General features: G+C 39.3%; 1 protein-coding gene across 1 annotated transcript in view; it reads left to right on the top strand.

The window, feature by feature from the left end:
- LOC126092275 (E3 ubiquitin-protein ligase listerin) overlaps positions 1-18,839 on the top strand; it is a 156,564-nt gene that overhangs the window by 59,592 nt on the left and 78,133 nt on the right. Inside the window, exons 11-13 of the mRNA XM_049907795.1 lie at positions 324-603; positions 4,134-4,509; positions 18,150-18,268. Of these exons, the coding sequence (XP_049763752.1) occupies positions 324-603; positions 4,134-4,509; positions 18,150-18,268 (775 nt within the window). The remainder of the gene's footprint in view (positions 1-323; positions 604-4,133; positions 4,510-18,149; positions 18,269-18,839) is intronic.

Genomic DNA, 18,839 nt, shown 5'->3' with positions numbered 1-18,839 from the left:
CTTGCATTTGAACATTCAGTGATTTGTTAGTGTACTGCTATAGCAATAATATGATCTGAAGATGGTTGCTGTCACAACCAAAACAGGTAATGCAGTGCAATAGTTGGGTGATTTTGTCAGTTAAATAAGTTTTTTAAAAAAATACTAAAGCGTATTATAGTTCTCAGTCATGCTCCTCAAAAATAAAATAAGCATAAAAATAATTTAACACCTGTTCTATTCTGTATTGTTTATATGGATAATACTGGATGTGAGTATGTAAAAAGTGATCAGCTTCTACTCTTTACACATGAAGTCTAATGCTTCTTAAATAATACTTACAGACACAGCAGTGCCAGGCATACTCAGAGAGCTGGCAGTGGGCCTTCGAAGGACTCCACAACCTACAACGACATGCACAATTTTGGCTTGTGAAGCGGCGGCAATGGCAGTGAACTTTGGCTCTGCTGGCATCGACCTCCTGGCAGGCATATTCGCTCTGGCAGTATTGCACAAAGCTGAGGAGCCGGAGGTTGTCGAAGCGTGGCACAGTGTAGCACCTGAAGTTGACATCTTTATAGTTCCGTCATTGGTTGCAGAGATCAGGGCCTTGCTTCATAACTGGTGAGTGTAAGTTCTCATGTCAATATTTATCTGTTTACTGTATAAGGAAAGATATCCAGGGCAAGTAGAATACAGGAAAAAGCTCTGTGGCAGAACTGATGGCATCAGTTAGCTCCTAGCTGCTGTGCCAAGGCCTAATTAATAGTGGGTTTTTTATTTAGCAAATGCCGTAGCAAGCTACAAATTATACACAACAAATGAACATGAATCACATCCGTATAGTCAGATGGTGTTAATTTGATTGTGTCTTTTGTCACTGTGAAGAAGTCAGACCAATGACCAGACTTAGACCAAAAGGACATTCTTCTGTAATTTGGTAGACTGCTTGTGTGTTGGCATCACATTAACCTCTTGTGAAGCTGCCTTTCCCCAGTCATTTGAGGTGACAGGTCTGCTGTAGTTTATTCTTATTCTGCTGGGACTGGTGTAGATTTTCCAGTTGTAATTTTGCTGACCTGTCAGTCATGTTCCATGGTAGTCTTTTTCTCGAAGTTCATTCATCAGTTACACAGAGCTTTAGGTGATATCTAAATAATTGTACACAACATGGTCAGAATACTTTATGCACAGCCCCCGGTGGCTGAATGGTCAGCGCGACAGACTGTCAATCCTAAGGGCCCGGGTTCGATTCCCGGCTGGGTCGGAGATTTTCTCTGCTCAGGGACTGGGTGTTGTGTTGACGCGCAAGTCGCCGAAGTGGCGTCAAATCAAAAGACTTGCATCAGACGAGCAGTCTACCCGATGGGAGGCCCTCGTCACATGACATTTCATTTATTATTACTTTCTAGAACAGAAGCAATCAGCTGTATTGCAATCTTCATACTTTTACACAGCAAGTCAATAAACTTCAAGAAGCCTAACAACACTTAATATGTGGCAATAATACTGTATTTACACACAACAACTGTTCCATACAAGTGACAGTATGTACATAATTCAGCCTGCTGACATGGAATTTTACATGACTGAATGCTAAACACAAACTGATTGCATGAAAATTAATTGATGATTGCATAGTGTGGACTCATTTGAAACAGTGCAGACTGACGTGGAACTTTATGTGATGATTGCTATGTGCCGAGTGACTGATACTGTTTGTAGTCTTTGAATATTAGACATGGACTGACAGTGGCTTGTGTAGCAAAGCCATCAGAAAGGAAAAACCAATTGCAAAATGATTGACAAAATGTATGATGTGAAAAGTGTCAATTGACACTACATAATGAAAAATGTGGGGTCATCTACATTTAGCACTCAAGGGAATCTGTTAAATTTCGGTTACACAATAAACCGCATGAATGTAAAGTTTTTGAGTTCAACTAAATACAAGGGCTAACAATTACAAACAACTTGAATTCGGACAGTCACAAAGATAATGTTGTGAGGAGTTTAAACAAAACACTGTGATTTATTGGCAGCATGCTTAGAAAATGCAACAGGTCTACTAAAGAGACTGTGTACACTACAGTTGTCCGTCATGGTGTAATGTTCCATTTTATGGGATCCATGACAGAGGGCATTGAAGAAGTTCAAAAAAGGGCAGCTCATTTGGAATTACCATGAAATAGGAGTGCCACAGATAAGGTACGCAAGTTGGGGTGCCAGTCATTAAAACGAAGGTGTTCTTCATTGCAGTGAGGTTTTCTTATGAAATTTCAATTTCCAGCTCTCTGCTGGAGGTGAAAATATTTTGTTGATGCTCACTGAATAGGAAGAATGATCACCATAATAAAATAAGAGAAATGTGAGCTCACATGTAAAAAGTTAAGTGTTCATTTATCCCATGTACTGTTCTAGATAAATAGTGTGAAAGTGGTTTGATGAGCCCTCTGCGAGACACTTGATTGTGAATTGCAGAGGGGTTATGTAGTGCAGATGTAGATACAAAACCGTCTGCCCTCCTTTTCCAATGTGCTCTGTCAGTCTTCTCTGGTAAGGATCCTGTACTGCATGATAATACTCCAGAAGACAACATTTTCTATTGATGGCTCCAATTTAAGTTGTTTGTAATCCCTAGGTATTTAGTTGCATTGACAGCTTAAAATTTGTGTGATTTATTGTGTAACCAAAATTGCATTGTTAAATAAACTTATGTTGAAATTGTGTTGCAAAGGAATATGGAATACATATGTTTCTTTGTAGCACAACTGGTAGAGTGCTGCATGTATAACATGGAGTTCGTAAGATCAGTCATCATAGAATGCAAGTTTTTCACATAAAATGTCAACTCATACAAATACTTGGATGTAACACTTTGTAGGGATATGAAATGGAATGATTGCATGGACTCAGTTGTAGGTAAAGCAGGTGGTAGACTTTGGTTTATTGGTAGAATACTGGGGAGGTGCAATCTGTCTACCTTTGTAGACTGATTGCTTACAAATCACTTGTGTGATCCATTTAAGAATATTACTCAAATGTATGGGACCCTTACCAAACAGGACCATCAGGGGCTAGTTTGAATGTATACATTGAAGGGCAGCACAAATGTCACAGGTTTGTTTGATCCATGGGAAAGTGTCACAGAGATGCTGAAGAAACTGAGCTGGAAGACTGTTGAAGATAGACAAAGCCACCCTGAGAAAGTCTAGAAAGTCTACTTACGATGTTTCAAAAACCAGCTTTAAATGATGACTCTCGGAATATACTACAACCTACTACGTATCACTCACATAGAGATTGTGAGGCCAAGATTAGAATGTAATTACAGCATGCCCAGAGTCATTTCAATCATTCGTTCCACACTCCTTATGTGAATGGAATGGTAAGAATCGCTGGTACAGTGGGCCGTACCCTCTGCCATGCACTTCACAGTGGTTTTCAGAGTATAGATGTGGACGTATACAAGACCTAATTGTTGTGATGATGAAAACAAAACAATTGTTGTCACGTACCCTTCATACCCTGCCAAAAAAATGATATTTGGAATGGCCTTGTATTTTAGTTCAGCTCCTGCATAGGCAGTTGTGCTACATCCCAAGAGAGAATGTAATCCCTAGGTATTTAGTTGCATTGACAGCTTAAAATTTGTGTGATTTATCGTGTAACTGAAATTGCATTCTAAAATAAAGTTATGTTGAAATTGTGTTGCAAAGGAACTCGGTAAATTCTGCTCATCAAGTAGCTTCTGTGAATATCATATAATTGTTTTTCAGTTAATTTAGGAATAAACAACTATTAAATACCTTAAAACAAATTCAGCTGTGTGAACCGCTTATAAACTGCCACAGGACAGTGCTGTAGTTGTTTCATGCAAATATCATGTCAGTGCTGAATTTGTACATGAAAATGAGGTGTTAGACAAGCTTTTGTAGGATAGTTTCACTTCTGAGCAGTGATGTTCTGTAAGCCAATATGTACGTGACCTTGTTACATTTTCCACTTACATTAGTTGCAGAGAAACAGTAACTTCAGATCTGTTTGTGTAATATAGGCATTTTGTCACAATCGAAGGTAATCCAGTTCTGTAGATAAATGTTACTTTGTTTACATGTGTTTCCCTGTTCTTATTCTATGTTGTCTTCCTTCAGTGAGGTTGCAGAAATAACAGAACAGCTGCAGCCTCTGCCCACAGAAGTCAAAGCCGAACTGTTAACAGAATTGAAGTCTGCTCGCCGTGATGACAGTATGTGGATGTCGTGGGCATGTCACCTGGCTCATCGGCTACTCGGAGAGCTGACAGGCGATGCTGTCACACCTCCGCCTCTTCCAGGTCCTTCCCGTGACACTCACAGCTTTGCTGCAATCACTTTGCTATCAGTTCAGCTACTACTTTCTCAAAAATCACAAAAAGAAAGCCAGTCTTCTGCTGATGATGATGGAGATACTGACAAACTGCTTGAGCACATGCCGGAGCTGACACATGCCCTGGCTATCGCTGATGATTTTCTTACTTGCTATGTTAATGTAAGTACCACAATCTTTTAGGCATGTGGTCTATATTTAAACTTATGGTACTTCAGAACAATATTTGTAGGTTGTTACCAGTGACTGAATAAGTACATGTCTAACAAGGAGAAGACATTGACTCAGGATCATAGAATATAAGTTAATGTATTTTTGCATTTGTTTTGTTTTACTGCAGGCTAGTAACACAGTATTGAGTACAAAATAACAGCAAAGAGACACATGAAAAGTAACATTTTGCATAAATGTTTTATAAGCAATGTGAGAAATGAAATCTGGCATAGCTGAGTTGTAGAATTGTTCACATTAATAAAGCTGCCTTGGGTCAGAGTCCAACATGTATCATATACAGGGTGGTCGGAAATTCTCATTACAGACTTCTAGAACTTGTAGCGGGGAGTGAGTACATCATATTTTGAATAGGAACCCATGTCCAGAAACGTCATCCAAGACTACAGAGCATCAAAGTTACAGGCGCGGGTGTCTGTAAATGTACATATGCACGGGGTGATTCCATGATGATGTTACAGACTTTCTAGGATGATGGAGAACGATAAATGTATTAATTTGAAGTAAGGATCCCTGTACTGGAAACGAACGAGTCGAAAGTTATAAATAAAAACCGTTCTGATACCTCTGACAGTTGAATACATGTACCGGTTCTTGTGTTGTGAAGAGTGTAGGTTGTTAACTTTCAGTGGTGGTAGTGCGAACAGAAAGGAGAAAAAATGTCCAATAAACGCATGCTCTAAATTGCATACCTGAGGAGCTATGACCATTTGCTCATCTTCGCTAATGTGAAACACATCTCCTCTACTGAGCAAGTGTTCATAGCTGTTAAGGTACGCCCTTTAGAGCCCACATTTATTGGACATTTTTTCTCGTTTTTGTCCACAGTTCCATCTTCACAACACAAGAACCAGTATATGTATTCAACTGTCAGAGGAATCAGAACGGTTTTTGTTTATAACTTTTGACTCGTTCGTTTCTAGTACAGGGATTCGTATTCAAAATGTGATGTAATCACTCCCCTCTACAAGTCCTAGAAGTCTGTAACGGGAATTTCCGACCACCCTGTGTGTGCATTTTTTGTGCTACTTATTAATGTTTGTTTTTACAAAACTTCAGGTTCTCTTTGAGGGAAACTGTAAAAACTTTGTTATTTGTAATATTTATTGTACTAATCCTATACTTTTGTTTTTTTATTATTTTGCTAAAAATGAAAAAACAAAACTTAGGAAAGCTTAAAGAAAATATTCTCGTAGACTATCATGAAATGTTGTCACATGTGAGTGACAGAAGGGATGGTTTTCTTTCAGTAAGACTGACTGGTTTTTTGGTTGTTCTGTCATTTTTAAATAGCATGTGGTAGACTAGTTTCTCTTATCAGACTATACATGCTCGTAAAGAGTGACTTTACAGACACTTGGCTTGATTGGGTTTTAGTTGCAGACTATATTCCTTGGAGAGTTGAGTGTTTACTTCTCTCTGAAATAAAAAAAATTATTCTAGGTGTTTGTGACAAACCTGCTAAAACCATTGCTACAGTACTGTGCCTCGTACCCTAGTAACTCTTATGTGGATCATCTTTATTCCTCCGTTACTCCTACTTATTCCGTGTGCCCACCACTGCCAACCCCAAGTTGGAATCACCAAGATAAACATGTTGTCACTTGTTTATCACCATCATCAAATGGTTCAAATGGCTCTGAGCACTATGGGACTTAACTTCTGAGGTCATCAGTCCCCTAGAACTTAGAAATACTTAAACCTAACTAACCTAAGGACATCACACACATCCATGGCCGAGGCAGGATTCGAATTTGCGACCGTAGCAGATGCAGTTCCAGACTGTAGCACCTAGAACCGCTTGTCCACCCCGGCCAGCATCATCATCATCATCATCATCATCATCATCATCATCATACGGTGCTGATGACACTGCCAAATGTCATCTTCAGTCTCTGCCTGAAATCTCATTGCGAAGCAGTAATGGAAATTCCTGGGTAGAACAATGCATAAAATAAGGGAATGGTAACCACACTTATAGCAGGCTGATGTACATCACATAGACACATGTAACAGAAAACATTGTTACTAGCTTTTGAGTCCTGGCTCTTTTTCAGTAGAAAGTACATGCATTTGGCCACAGTAACACTTATTATTGATTACACATTATTGAGAGCACTTGCCTTGGCTGATAGATGTGGGGAGAGGGTAGAGAAGGACATGCAAGGAAGGAGCGGTAGTGTGAGGCAGGAGTGGAAAGACTCAGTGTCTGCACAATAAGATGAAAGGAATTATGAGGGTGTAGAATATATAAAAGAGAGAGCAAGAGGGAGAGGGGGCAGAGACAAAAAGAGAAACAGGGAAGAGAAAAACAAAAAAGGGGGAGGAGGGCAGAAGTGGGGCTGGGGGTGGGAGAGCTCACATATAGGGGTGAGGGGGAGGATGTAGAGTGGTTGGAGAAGGTAGTACATTATCTGGACAGGGAAGGAGTGGTATGGATGATGACAGAAGAGAAAAATGAAACTGAGACAGTGGGAAACAAACATAGGGTATGCTGGAGAGAGGATTTAGAGGTTTAGTGAAAAGGGAGCTGTGGCATTAAACTGGAAAAATTTAGATTTTGTTGTTTCTAGCATACTTCTATTATATATTGTCTGCCATGTGAACTAGAATGGCAAGGCTCCCACCTTTTCTGCAGTAGTTCAGGAATATGTTCCCCTCAGAATTTTGAGTTAGAGGAGAAGTTATGTCTCTTACTGATGTTTGCTGTGTCAGTGGCAGAGTTACCCTCATAGGAATGTTACAGACTGTTACATAAATTTTATCATATTAGAAGGGCATGTTGTTTATTTTTTACATCTCCCTTTTTAATGCACATTACACACAAACAGTTATTTTTCCCCAGTTTGTAACAGATGTTTGTCTTTTTTTGGTGGTGGAAGTGATATCTCTGGTGCCCCTGCTATGCAGTATTTCAGAGAAACATGGGTGCTTGTGTATCAGAGAATGTTGAAAGGGCTTGCATAAAATGTATTTGTAACTCAGAGAAATAGAAGAGAGAGAATGCGAAGAAGAAAAGTTACGGTGGATGTGAACATGAGTGATGAAACCAGTAAAAAAAATAGGAGCTAAGCAACAAAGACCTGGATAGGGCTACAAAAGCAAATCAGACAGTTCCAATCTCAATTGGTGTAGCTATTCAGTGTTAAACAAAGATTTGTGATTTTTACTAACTGCTAGAGTACTACATTCAAAATGCCCACCTCAGTGGCCTTTTTGAGCATAAGGATTGCAGTCAGGGCTGTGATATGGCAGTGAGCAGAAGAAAGAACTCATTTACTAATCATGTGACAGTGGCTACTGGCACAAAACTTAGAGTATGTTTGAAAGCTTTTTGCAGTATACTTGCAGTTTTGCGGAAAAGAGTTTCAGCAGCAAGAGGAACAGGAAAGTGTATAATGTTGGGGAAGAGTTAGATGGTGATGAAGTTAGCAGTGAATGTAATTCAATGCACCTTGGCATGCCACATGTAGGTAGATGTGAAAGACATGCCAATGTTAAGCATAAAATCAGTGAAGCCTCATTGGATTGTGTTCAAGACCATATTAAAAAGTTACTGAAATACAAAAGTCATTACTCAAGGAATGACAATTCAGGAAAGGTGGCTGAAACACACTATCTGTGTGGATAAGGATACCAGGGTTCAGGAGTTTTACTCCACAACATATGAAGCCTGTGAAAGTTTTCAAAACTGAGCTTTAAGTTATCACACATCACATGTGAAACTTGTGATGAGTGTGCTGCTTTTATGATAGATACTGTTTCTTTCTGTGTTAAAACTGAAGAAGCATATTCTCTCTTGATGGAATACACAATGACTTGTTCCAGTGATGGTTGTGACTACTGTATAATCACCTATGATTTAAAACAGTCACTGCCGGCACCAAAAATTCCAACAGATACATTTTTCTACCAAAGTCAGTTGTGAATGTACAACTTTGGCCTCCACAAATCCAACTCCAATTCAGTTATTATATTATATCACGAGAAGATAGTGACTTAAGGGGTTTGTGACAATTGTATCCTGCATCATGAAAATGCTCCGTGATCCCTTGAATGTTCATTTTGCAATAATTTTTTTTAGACTCTCGTATTTGGAAAAACAGAAACAATACAATGATTGATGTGGGTTATTCTGCCATTGCTAAAGAACTCTGTGATTTCATTCAACATTATTTCCTTGTTCTTGGACATACCTATTTACCTTAGTGATCGAGATTTAGCACAATGGAAAAGAAACTCTGAAAGACAGGTCATATTTACACTCTTGACCAATTGTGCGAAGTTGTGGAAAATGCCAGAGTCAAACAACAGTTAAACAGTGTAAAGAGTGGAATTTTAATACCTAGTGCAAGTTTTAATATCAAGAAAATAACTGCTGTGAAATTTGATAGACAACCAGGTGTGCTCTTTTTTAAAAGACATCTATTCTGAAGTTGAAAAGTGGCACAGATTGGAACTCTTCAAGCAGATGTAATGTCAGCACTCAGAAACCAGAAAAGAAACCATGCTTGATAATCCTTACATGACTAAACTTCTTGAAGAAATATGATTATTCTATCCATACAGACTGCCCATATCATCGTTCTTTCAATATTGTCATGTATCTCCCCCCCCCCCCCCCCATTTTCTCATGGTGTTTACAAAAAACTGAAATCCGCAGGAATTTGGACTGGGAAGATGCACCAGAGTAGATGTAAAATAGTTTTATGTTCTTGATATGTAAGCCTTTTAACATGGTTTAATTCAACAAAAAGTATTTACGCCAGTATAAAGCTCTCTGGCACGCCAGTATAAAGCTCTCTGGCACGCCAGTATAAAATTCTTCATTTTCCGTACAAAAACTATGTATCATACATAGATGTTCATAATAAGTGCTTTTTATGTTGACATTTATGTTTTTGCTTTTGCATAATCTACCTAATAATAAGTTAAGCAGTGAAAACTTAACCTTTATTGTACAAATAATGCCTCAATTTATCTCCTTTTATTGTGAAAGTGGCATGACTCCCTCTCTCAGCAGTGCCCTTAATTCCCATCTGCGTAGTTCAGAGAAATTATTGATAATCAATTATTTAGAGCACTTGCCTGGACTGATAGAATTATTGGTTATCAATCATGGAGAGCAGTAGCCAGGGCTTAAGGATTATTAATTATTGAAAGCAGTTGCCTGAGCTGGTGGGTGCTACACTGCAATAGAAATTCTTCCCCAGCAGTTGGAACAGCATTCCTAGCACTACCTGAGGAGGTAATCCAAGCTGCTCCTGTCTTTTGCTCGCATGGGATTACCTCTAGCCATTCGTGTCAACCCCTCAAAGCTCTCTGATCATACTTTGCTAACTCACTCTGCCTTCCATACCCCTGAAAACTTTCTTCAGCCTCCATGAAACACACTGCTCATTCCTTATCATTGTTGTCAACCTATCTGCCAAAACTCTGACCCCTGCAGAAGTTTCAGTGCTTTCTAAAGGCCTCGTGGGTAGCCCAAAACATAACTTCAGCCATGCTGGACTGCTGAAGTACTTGGTTTCCTTCACTCATTCTCGGCAGTGGGAACATTTCTTCACCAGGAACCACACCAACAACAGCCAACCAAAACTACTAACATAAAACCTTCTTTAAAACATATGTGAGGATGCTATCTGTTGTTTTGGACATGTCCAAAAGAACAGATACCATCTTCATATAGTTAAGGCTAACTGGCCATTGACCTCCTCCTCCTGCACGTGATGCACACACATTGGCTGAACTCTTACAGGACTCAGTAAGATTATCTGCCGCGAGTAATGATTGTCATGAGCAGGGGCACTACGAATATAGTGTGTGGACATTAAGTTGGGAATGTGGGTCTCACGGGGAGCGTGTAAAGGATACATCCCTGCTATCCTCTGTGCCCTCGGTGGCTCACATGGATAGAGTGTATGCCATGCAAGCAGTAGATCCCAGATTCGAGTCCCCGTCGAGGCACAAGTTTTCAGCTGTCCCCATTGATGTATATCAATGCCTGTTGACAGCTTTGGGTCTTGATTTCATCATCATTTCATTCTTTAAAACAGTTTGAACATTTTTCCAACCATGCTCCTCCTCTCCATCCACACAATCGTATCCAGGCTATCTTTCCAAGAATTCCTCACTTCTAACCTGGTTTCACCTTTCTTTCCTAAATCTGTCCCTAGTGAGTCCAACATCACTCGTATGGAACACACAGCTACCTGAAAACCTGTCCGGACTGTATCATCCTTCCTGCAGACAGCCTCCACCACAGTGGTCATTAATCATGCTGACTAAGCAGCTGAAGTTCTCCACCAACTTTCCAACACCTCTGCATACATACCTCACAACCATAATTCCATCCCAGAAGTCCAGCAAAACCTCCAGCAGCTCCTCAAGGCCTAGATCCATCCCAAAACCTAATACCTGACTCCATCTCACTCCTCACACCTGCAACCTCCTGCACTCCTGTCTATTACCTACTCTGCAAACTCCACAAACCCAACCCCACCCTAATAGTCGTCCCATTGTGGTCAGTTACAATATTCTCACAGAAAAAACCTCTGCCTTTATTGACCGGCACCTCAAAATTATTGTCCCTATCCTCCCATGCTATGTTGAAGTCACTTTTCACTTCCTTCACTATCTTTCCACAGTTCCTGTCTTGTAACTGCCAGACTTCTTGTTGGTAACTGAGGATGCAATGTCCTTATATACTACATCCTCGATGCCCATGGCTGCACTGTTCCCAGTATCTTCTGATACCAAACCCACCATCTTTTTCCTAATCCTCCTGCCCAACAACATTCTGACCTACAGTTATTTTACTTTTGAAGGCTAAGTCTATAAACAAATCTGTGACACTGCCATGAGTACTGATTAGGAATCATTCCTATCTCAACAACACCTAAAACCCATTGTCTTGTTCAGGTTCATTAATGACATTTTCGCTCTTTTTTCAATATTCTCAACACCTACTCCCAAATCTGCTTCTCCTGGTCCTTCTCAGCTCAATGAACAACCTTCCTAGACATCGATCTCTGACACCTGTCACCCATTCCATCTCAAAAAGTTTCTCCCTTACAGCCTTGCCACCTGTGGATGTTGCATCTGCAGTGAAAAACAGCAGTTGTCAAAATATACTGACAACATTATCATAACTTTTGTTGGCAGATGATTTCCCATCCAGCTCATCTTAAACAGGTCTCCCATGCCATCTCCTCTGACATCAGTAAAGCTGTTAACCAGCCACTGACTAGCACTCCTCTGATCATCCAGTGTCACTCTGGACTTGAGAAGCTCAGTTACATCATTCATCAAAGCTTCAACCACCTCTCATCATTGTGCTCTGAGGTAAGAGTTATCCTACCCAAAATCCTAACCACATCACCCAGAGTAGTGTTCTGCCACCCACCAAACCTACAGAATTTCCTTGTCCATCCTTATTCCAATCCTGCACACCATCAGTCATTCCCTTGTGGAAAACCCAGGCGCAAGACTTGGCCCATACAGCTGCTTACTACCTCTTACTGCAGTCCAGCCACAAGCCCTTTCTGCCCTACAAATGGTGTGGCCATGTGTGAAGCAGCAATGTTATGTATCAGCTATGCAGGAATTGATGTGCAGCATTCTGTGTGGGCATGATAGGTAATCAACTGTTTACTCATATAAATGGCCACTACCAAACTGTAACCAACCACAAATTTGACCATCCACTTGCTGAACATGCTACACATCACAACACAAATGACTTTAACAGCTGTTTCAGTACTTGTGCTACTTGGATACTCCCTTCTACCTCAAGTTTCTTTGAACTACACAAGTGGGAATTGTCTATCCAATATATCCAGCTTTCTTGCGAATCCTGGCCTAATCCTCCACTAATGTATTCCTGTGCCTCATGTTATCTCTCCCCTTTTTGGTATGTTGTCCATGCCACTCCTTCCCTCTCTAGATTGTGTACTGGCTTCTTCTACAAACTCTTCCTCCCTTCACTCCCATGTGGGCACTCTCTCTCCCCCTCTCCCTCCCCCTCCCCCTTCCTTGCCCTCTCCACCTCCTTCCCCGCCCTCCTCTCACATCCTGTTTCTCTTCCCACTCCCTCTTTCTGTATCATGCACATACCTTACCCCCTCAGAATTCCTTTTGTCTTATTCAGCCGGCTGTCTTTCCCACTTCTGCCTCTCACTACCCTGTTACCCAATCCATGCCTCATACTTCCTCCCCTACCTTCTCCCCACATTCATCACCCCCGCCAACTGCTCTCAATAATGGAAAATCAGTAACAATCATTATTGTAATGGTAGTGTGCATTTGGGTACCTGTGTTGTTGTGTGTGAGCATGAATAATTTGTATTTATCTATTTTCAGCTGCAGTGCAAAGTGCAGTTTACTCATGAAAAAATTAAATTTGAATTTTTATTATTGTCGCTTTGTAAAACCATGATGTAAATTAACATTTTTATTTAATTTGTTTATGATAACATCACACATCCAGTATTGTATTTTCAAACAGTAAGAACTGGTAAGAATATCAACAATGTAGGAAAAGACAGATTGCTACTTACCTTAAAGATGTCACATCATGTTGCAGGCAGTCGCGATTAAAAGACACTCACATATAGTTTTTGGCCACAGCCTTCATCCGGAAAAAAAAAACACACACACACACACACACACACACACACACACACACTAAAGGAGTCCGCCGCTCGTGGTCTCGCGGTAGCGATCTCGCTTCCCGAGCACGGGGTCCCGGGTTCGATTCCCGGCGGGGTCAGGGATTTTCACCTGCCTCAAGATGACTGGGTGTTTGTGTTGTCCTCATCATTTCATCATCATCCAGGAAAGTGGCGAAATTGGACTGAGCAAAGATTGGGTAATTGTACGGGCGCTGATAACCACGCAGTTGAGCGCCCCACAAACCAAACATCATCATCACACACTAAAGGAAGCAAACCTCATGCACATACGAGTGTGAGTGTCTCCTAATTGCACCGGTCTGCAACTTGATGTGTCTTCTTTACGGTAAGTAGCAATCTGTCTTTTCCTACATTGTCAGCATTATATTTTATTGGATGTGATTGACTAAAACCTTTTCATTAAATGTTTACCATTACTATACATTGTTTAGATCAAAGTGTGGTGGTTGTGAGCTGCCTTGATGTTCCATCTTCTTGGGATCTTTGACTGTATTTCAATTCTTTTATCTTGGCGGTTCGCGCATGCCCGCCCAGACGTGGGAGATTGCTGCGTTGCCAGTTGTACGCGCCAAGAGAAGCATCGCCATAGTATAGTTCGCAAACTTACGTTTAGGAGGGAGCGCGCAATTTATGAAGTAAAGCCACCATGGCCGCATTAACCCTTTCGCTGCTACAGAGACGTGCTCCCCGCATTCCGCGATGTGCGTGATTTTGTCATCATTAAACTGCTCGCCTGAACATACACATGGTGTTTCGACTGCTTTGACACACTTTATCATTCGATTTCACAAAAACTATTTGGCCCAAAAATTTGATTTTTACACATCTTCTTGACTGATATATTCCCCCCATAAATGACTTAATTTTGTTTCAAAGTTCAATGCAGTTATTGTGCAGCATTAGATGTTGTAAACCATTGCATGAAATTTTTAAGAGTTTGCAGAGGTAAAAGTTCATACCATATAGTTGCCACTAGAAATTTCAAAAAATTATATTCAAACGAATAAAATTCATGAAGTAAGGCACTTCGATATTGTTTTTAAATAAAGAAAATATTAAGCACTGAATAAGTTTTGAACTCGGAACTTTTCGCTTAGCAGCCATACACCTTAACCATTATGCTAACGAAGCTCGTCATTCAATTTGTCCCCTGGAGGACTTTAAAATATCACGCAAAATACTGACAAACACTTTTGGCATGACTATGAATTAGTCACGTTTTGTCGAAGTACAATAGGAAATAAACAATTACCGCTGTTCTTTATTGCGAAAAAGCGGTTAGTGAGAATGATACAAACACCTTTCCTTGCTATTGCCTGAATTAGGAGGCTTATTGCTTGTTTGGTTTAATTAATTAATAGAATATGAAGCAATTGGTATAAAGAATGCTTTTTCCAAACTTTCTATAAAAGAAAGTCTGCTATCAAGACACTGCTTTTGTTCAATTACTTTATTTATGACTGAACGTTTCTAAAACTGAAGACACTCGTCTGTGCTCTGCACTGCAGTGGAGCTCTGGCAACGTCATTCTCTGTTCATTGGCTGACTGTGTTTTGTGATGTCAGATGCACAGAACGAACCTAAACTCAGCCGCCGTCATAAATGACGCGCACTTTAGTGGCAGGCACAATAAGTATCTGTCTTAACTGTTCCACGTTGACCAGTGCTGGACGAATTTCACAACACCCACTAGTTCTACATAAAAAACAACAAAATGGAATAAATACCCATGAAAATTGAAATTAAATATATTAATTTCATAACATATAAAACTGCAATATGTAATTAAAATTTGAGATTGCCAGTGATTGCACAAGCAGCATGAGTACGTGTAACATTATAGTGTCAACAGTTTTGTTATACTACAGTGGGATACTCATATTGACTTCTCTGCTGTCCATAAAAATGATTTTCACTTTGGTTACTCTTCTTTAATTGTTGTATGAAAAGGTACCATAGGCATTTCCATGCAGATACTGTTTGCTGTAGGTTTTCAACAGAAATAGAAGTGTGTGAGCAATAAAAATCAGATGTTCAAATCCAAGCCATAAATCTTCCTTGCAGCAAACTACTTTGGTATCATTGAGGATGTCCTAGCAGCAGATGAGAACTATTCTGAGAAATGCAGAACATATGTTGAAACAAATCTACCTTCTTTTTATAAATTTTCTTTCAGTTTGGTCCTTTGTAATGGATCATTACATTAATAAAGAATGCAAATTTTGTATCTCTATTACAGATTATTAATTATTTTAGGAAAAGGATGGATTGCTACTCATTGCAAAGGCAGCACATTGAGTTGCAGACAGGCACAATGAAAAGACTTTTACACATTTACTTTCAGTCAAGTCAGAGCTACCAGAGGTGGTGGTCACATGTGCATGAGGTGTGCTTGCTTGTGTGAACATGTGTGTATTTTCTTTTCTAACTAATGTGTTGGCCGAAAGCTAAATGTGTAAAATCTTTTCAGTGTGCCGTTCCTCAACTCACTGTGTCATCTTTACAGTGAGCAGCAATCTATCCTTTTCCGAATGTTGTTGACATTCCAAACTGTGGTTTCTATTGTTTGAAATTACTAATTGTATTAATTTAAAACTCGTATAGCCAGGCTGTACATACATTTGATTATTCTTTCTGTAGCAGGCTCCAATAACATGGTAAATAGTCTATCTTCAGTGGCGGACACGTGGAGAATGTAACAAAGCACAATGATTCTCAGAAAAAACAGTGAAGAAAGTAGACTTATGTTTTCACCAGGCAGCAACACTGTGTGGCTGTCTTGTGTCAGAGAATTTGCCAGCATATAATGGTGTGGTGTTGCTTTCATCTTCAGGCTTCTCCCTTTGTATATAATTTTTCCATTATCATCTGTACTACATAGTGTGACTGTCATATCAATGTTGTACTGTGACTTGAGACTGAGAAAGTATGTAAAATAAAAATTAAATCACATTTGTTAAATGCCTGAGGCTTGAAACAACTGTGTTTTATTTGTCAAAAATAATCTAGTTGTCGGAGTTCAGTAAAGAGACAACTCCTTCCCAGTTTATGCAGGTTGTTTGGCCTGACTTTGTTAATTGCAACTATTGCACAATGCTTACACTGAACATTATGTGGAAGTAGTGAAACATCCTGCAACTTCAAAAGTGAACCTCTGTATATTCTAACAGTACTCTTCTTGAATTTGTATGCAATAGTGTATCTGTAACTCGTTGTTGACAGTGATAAATTGCAGAATCTATTCTGACAACAGCCTCTTCCTGCTAAAATGATCATGAAAGATATTGAATACCCATTTACTTGAGATGTTGATAGTCATTTCAAACTCAAGAATCTTCAATTACTAGTCATACAACACTGTCAGATTTTGTCTCTTCATTTGTAGGCTCCACTAGACTTTTGAATGCTTGACTTCACTAATTCTTGTATGGATTAAATAAACTTTAATGGCACAATTTTTTACTGTACCATAAGATGGAGGAACAAAAATCCCCATAATACTTCTTAAACTTTTCTCTTGCTTCTTTTCTCATATCCCAGTCCAACACTGCATGTTTCATCAACTGTTGGAACTCGCTTTTTTTTTTTCATTTAAGAAACATCCATATATCTGTTATTGATCTTACTCAACATAGTTCTAAGAAATAGATCAAACCAATTTTTTTGGGATATACTCGAAAGGAAAAGATGTTTCACATCAGAGGTAAACAAAAGAGATTTAGTAGTAAATAGTCTTCACGGGTGTACCGCCGGATGACATTGTGCAAATCCCACAATATTTCCTCAGAGCAACTGTCCGACATCATCAGGTGGTTGAACTTCACTGGTGGCTAGGTACGACTAGCTAGGTACCTAGCCACCAGCGAAGTTCAACCACCTCATGATTTCGGACAGCTGCTCCGAGGAAATATTGTGGGATTTGCACAACGTCATCCGGCAGCACACCCGTGAAGACTATTTACAACATATCCGCCGGGAAAGCCTGAAGAGTCACAAAAGAGATTTATATTACTCAGAATTTTTATACCTCTTGTACACACTGGATTTGTTTTGTTTCCATAATGTATCATCATATTCGGAATGTGTTCCCTCAATTTATCTACATCACTACCCTGCAATTCACATTCAGGTGCTTGGCACAGGGTTCACAGAATCATTTTCAGAATATTGCTGGAAGGAGAAAGTTGGTGACTGAAATTTTGTGAAAAAATCTTACAATGAAAAATGCCTTTGTTTTAATGATCACCAAATCAGCTTGCATATCATAACTGTGACACTTGCTTCGCTATTTCATGAAATACAAAACAAGCTGCCTTTCTTTGAACTTTTTGAAGTCCTCTGTCAATCATGTATGGTATGGATCCCATACTGCACAGCAGTACTGTGGCAGAGGATGGACAGGCGTAGTGTAGGCTGTTTCTTTAGTAGATTTGTTGCATCTTTTAAGAGTTCTGCCAATAAAATGGAGTCTTTGGTTCACCTTCCTCACAACATTTACTGTATGATGGTTTCAGGTTAAGTTGTTTGAAATTTTAATCCCTAGATATTTAATTGTACCAACAACTTTTAAATTTGTATTATTTGTTGTGCAACCAAAGTTTAACAGATTCCTTGTAGTATTCATGTGAAGCACAACACAATTTTAAATTTAACAATTTTTTTTTATTACTCATGATGGGGACCTTACATTTTTATTGTCTGTGGTTGATTTTCTGATAACTTTACTAGATGGTAAGACATCATCATCTGCAAACAGTCTTAAGAGGGCTGCTCATACTATCTCATAAATTTATCGAATGAAGTTTACAATTACAACTGCACAGAGAGTTCCCATTCACTGTTAAAGAAATGCTTATATTCTGTTCTGTTTTGTTTCAGACACCTCAAGCAAATGGAATGTCTGCATGTGTTACAGATTTAAAATCAGGATACAAAAAAATTATTCAGCAGCTCAGTAAGAAAGAGATTCAGAAAGTTTCAGATGCAATTATTGAAAGGTAAGCTACTTTCACTTCGTAACTAAATACAAAAGTTTTGGACAGTGTTTTTTAAAGAAAGATTTATTGAATGTTTCCTTTCATACCAGCTGCTCCAGTCACCTACAGAACGTACTGAAAATTACACCAGAAGTATCAGTAGGGTATTTCAGACCTTTATCTTCACATTCTCAAAATAGTGCTTAGGTAATTATGAAGTAGGGATGGTTTTGAAAATATTTCCTAAAGAATTACAAAAAAACAGGAGGCTTGGGATTTTACATGTAGCTGCAACAGGTTCACTTTATGTCTTTTCTACTATTCGTTTACTGTTGGGTTTAGTAACTAGGTTAAGGAGAGGTAAGATTGTTGCCATGATTAATAACCTTGACAAGCTGCTACAATATGAAACATAAATTGGAAATATACACTGAACTGCGAAAGAAACTGGTATGGGCATGCATATTCGAACATAGGGAGATGTAAACAGGCAAAATATGGCACTGCAGTTGCCAATGCCTAAACAAAACAACAAGTGTCTGATGCAGTTGATAGATCAGTTACTGCTGCTACAATGGCAAGTTATCAAGAT

Source organism: Schistocerca cancellata, chromosome 1 (assembly GCF_023864275.1).
Source record: "Schistocerca cancellata isolate TAMUIC-IGC-003103 chromosome 1, iqSchCanc2.1, whole genome shotgun sequence".
Lineage (NCBI taxonomy): Eukaryota > Metazoa > Arthropoda > Insecta > Orthoptera > Acrididae > Schistocerca > Schistocerca cancellata.
This window is presented reverse-complemented; position numbering and strand designations above follow the sequence as displayed.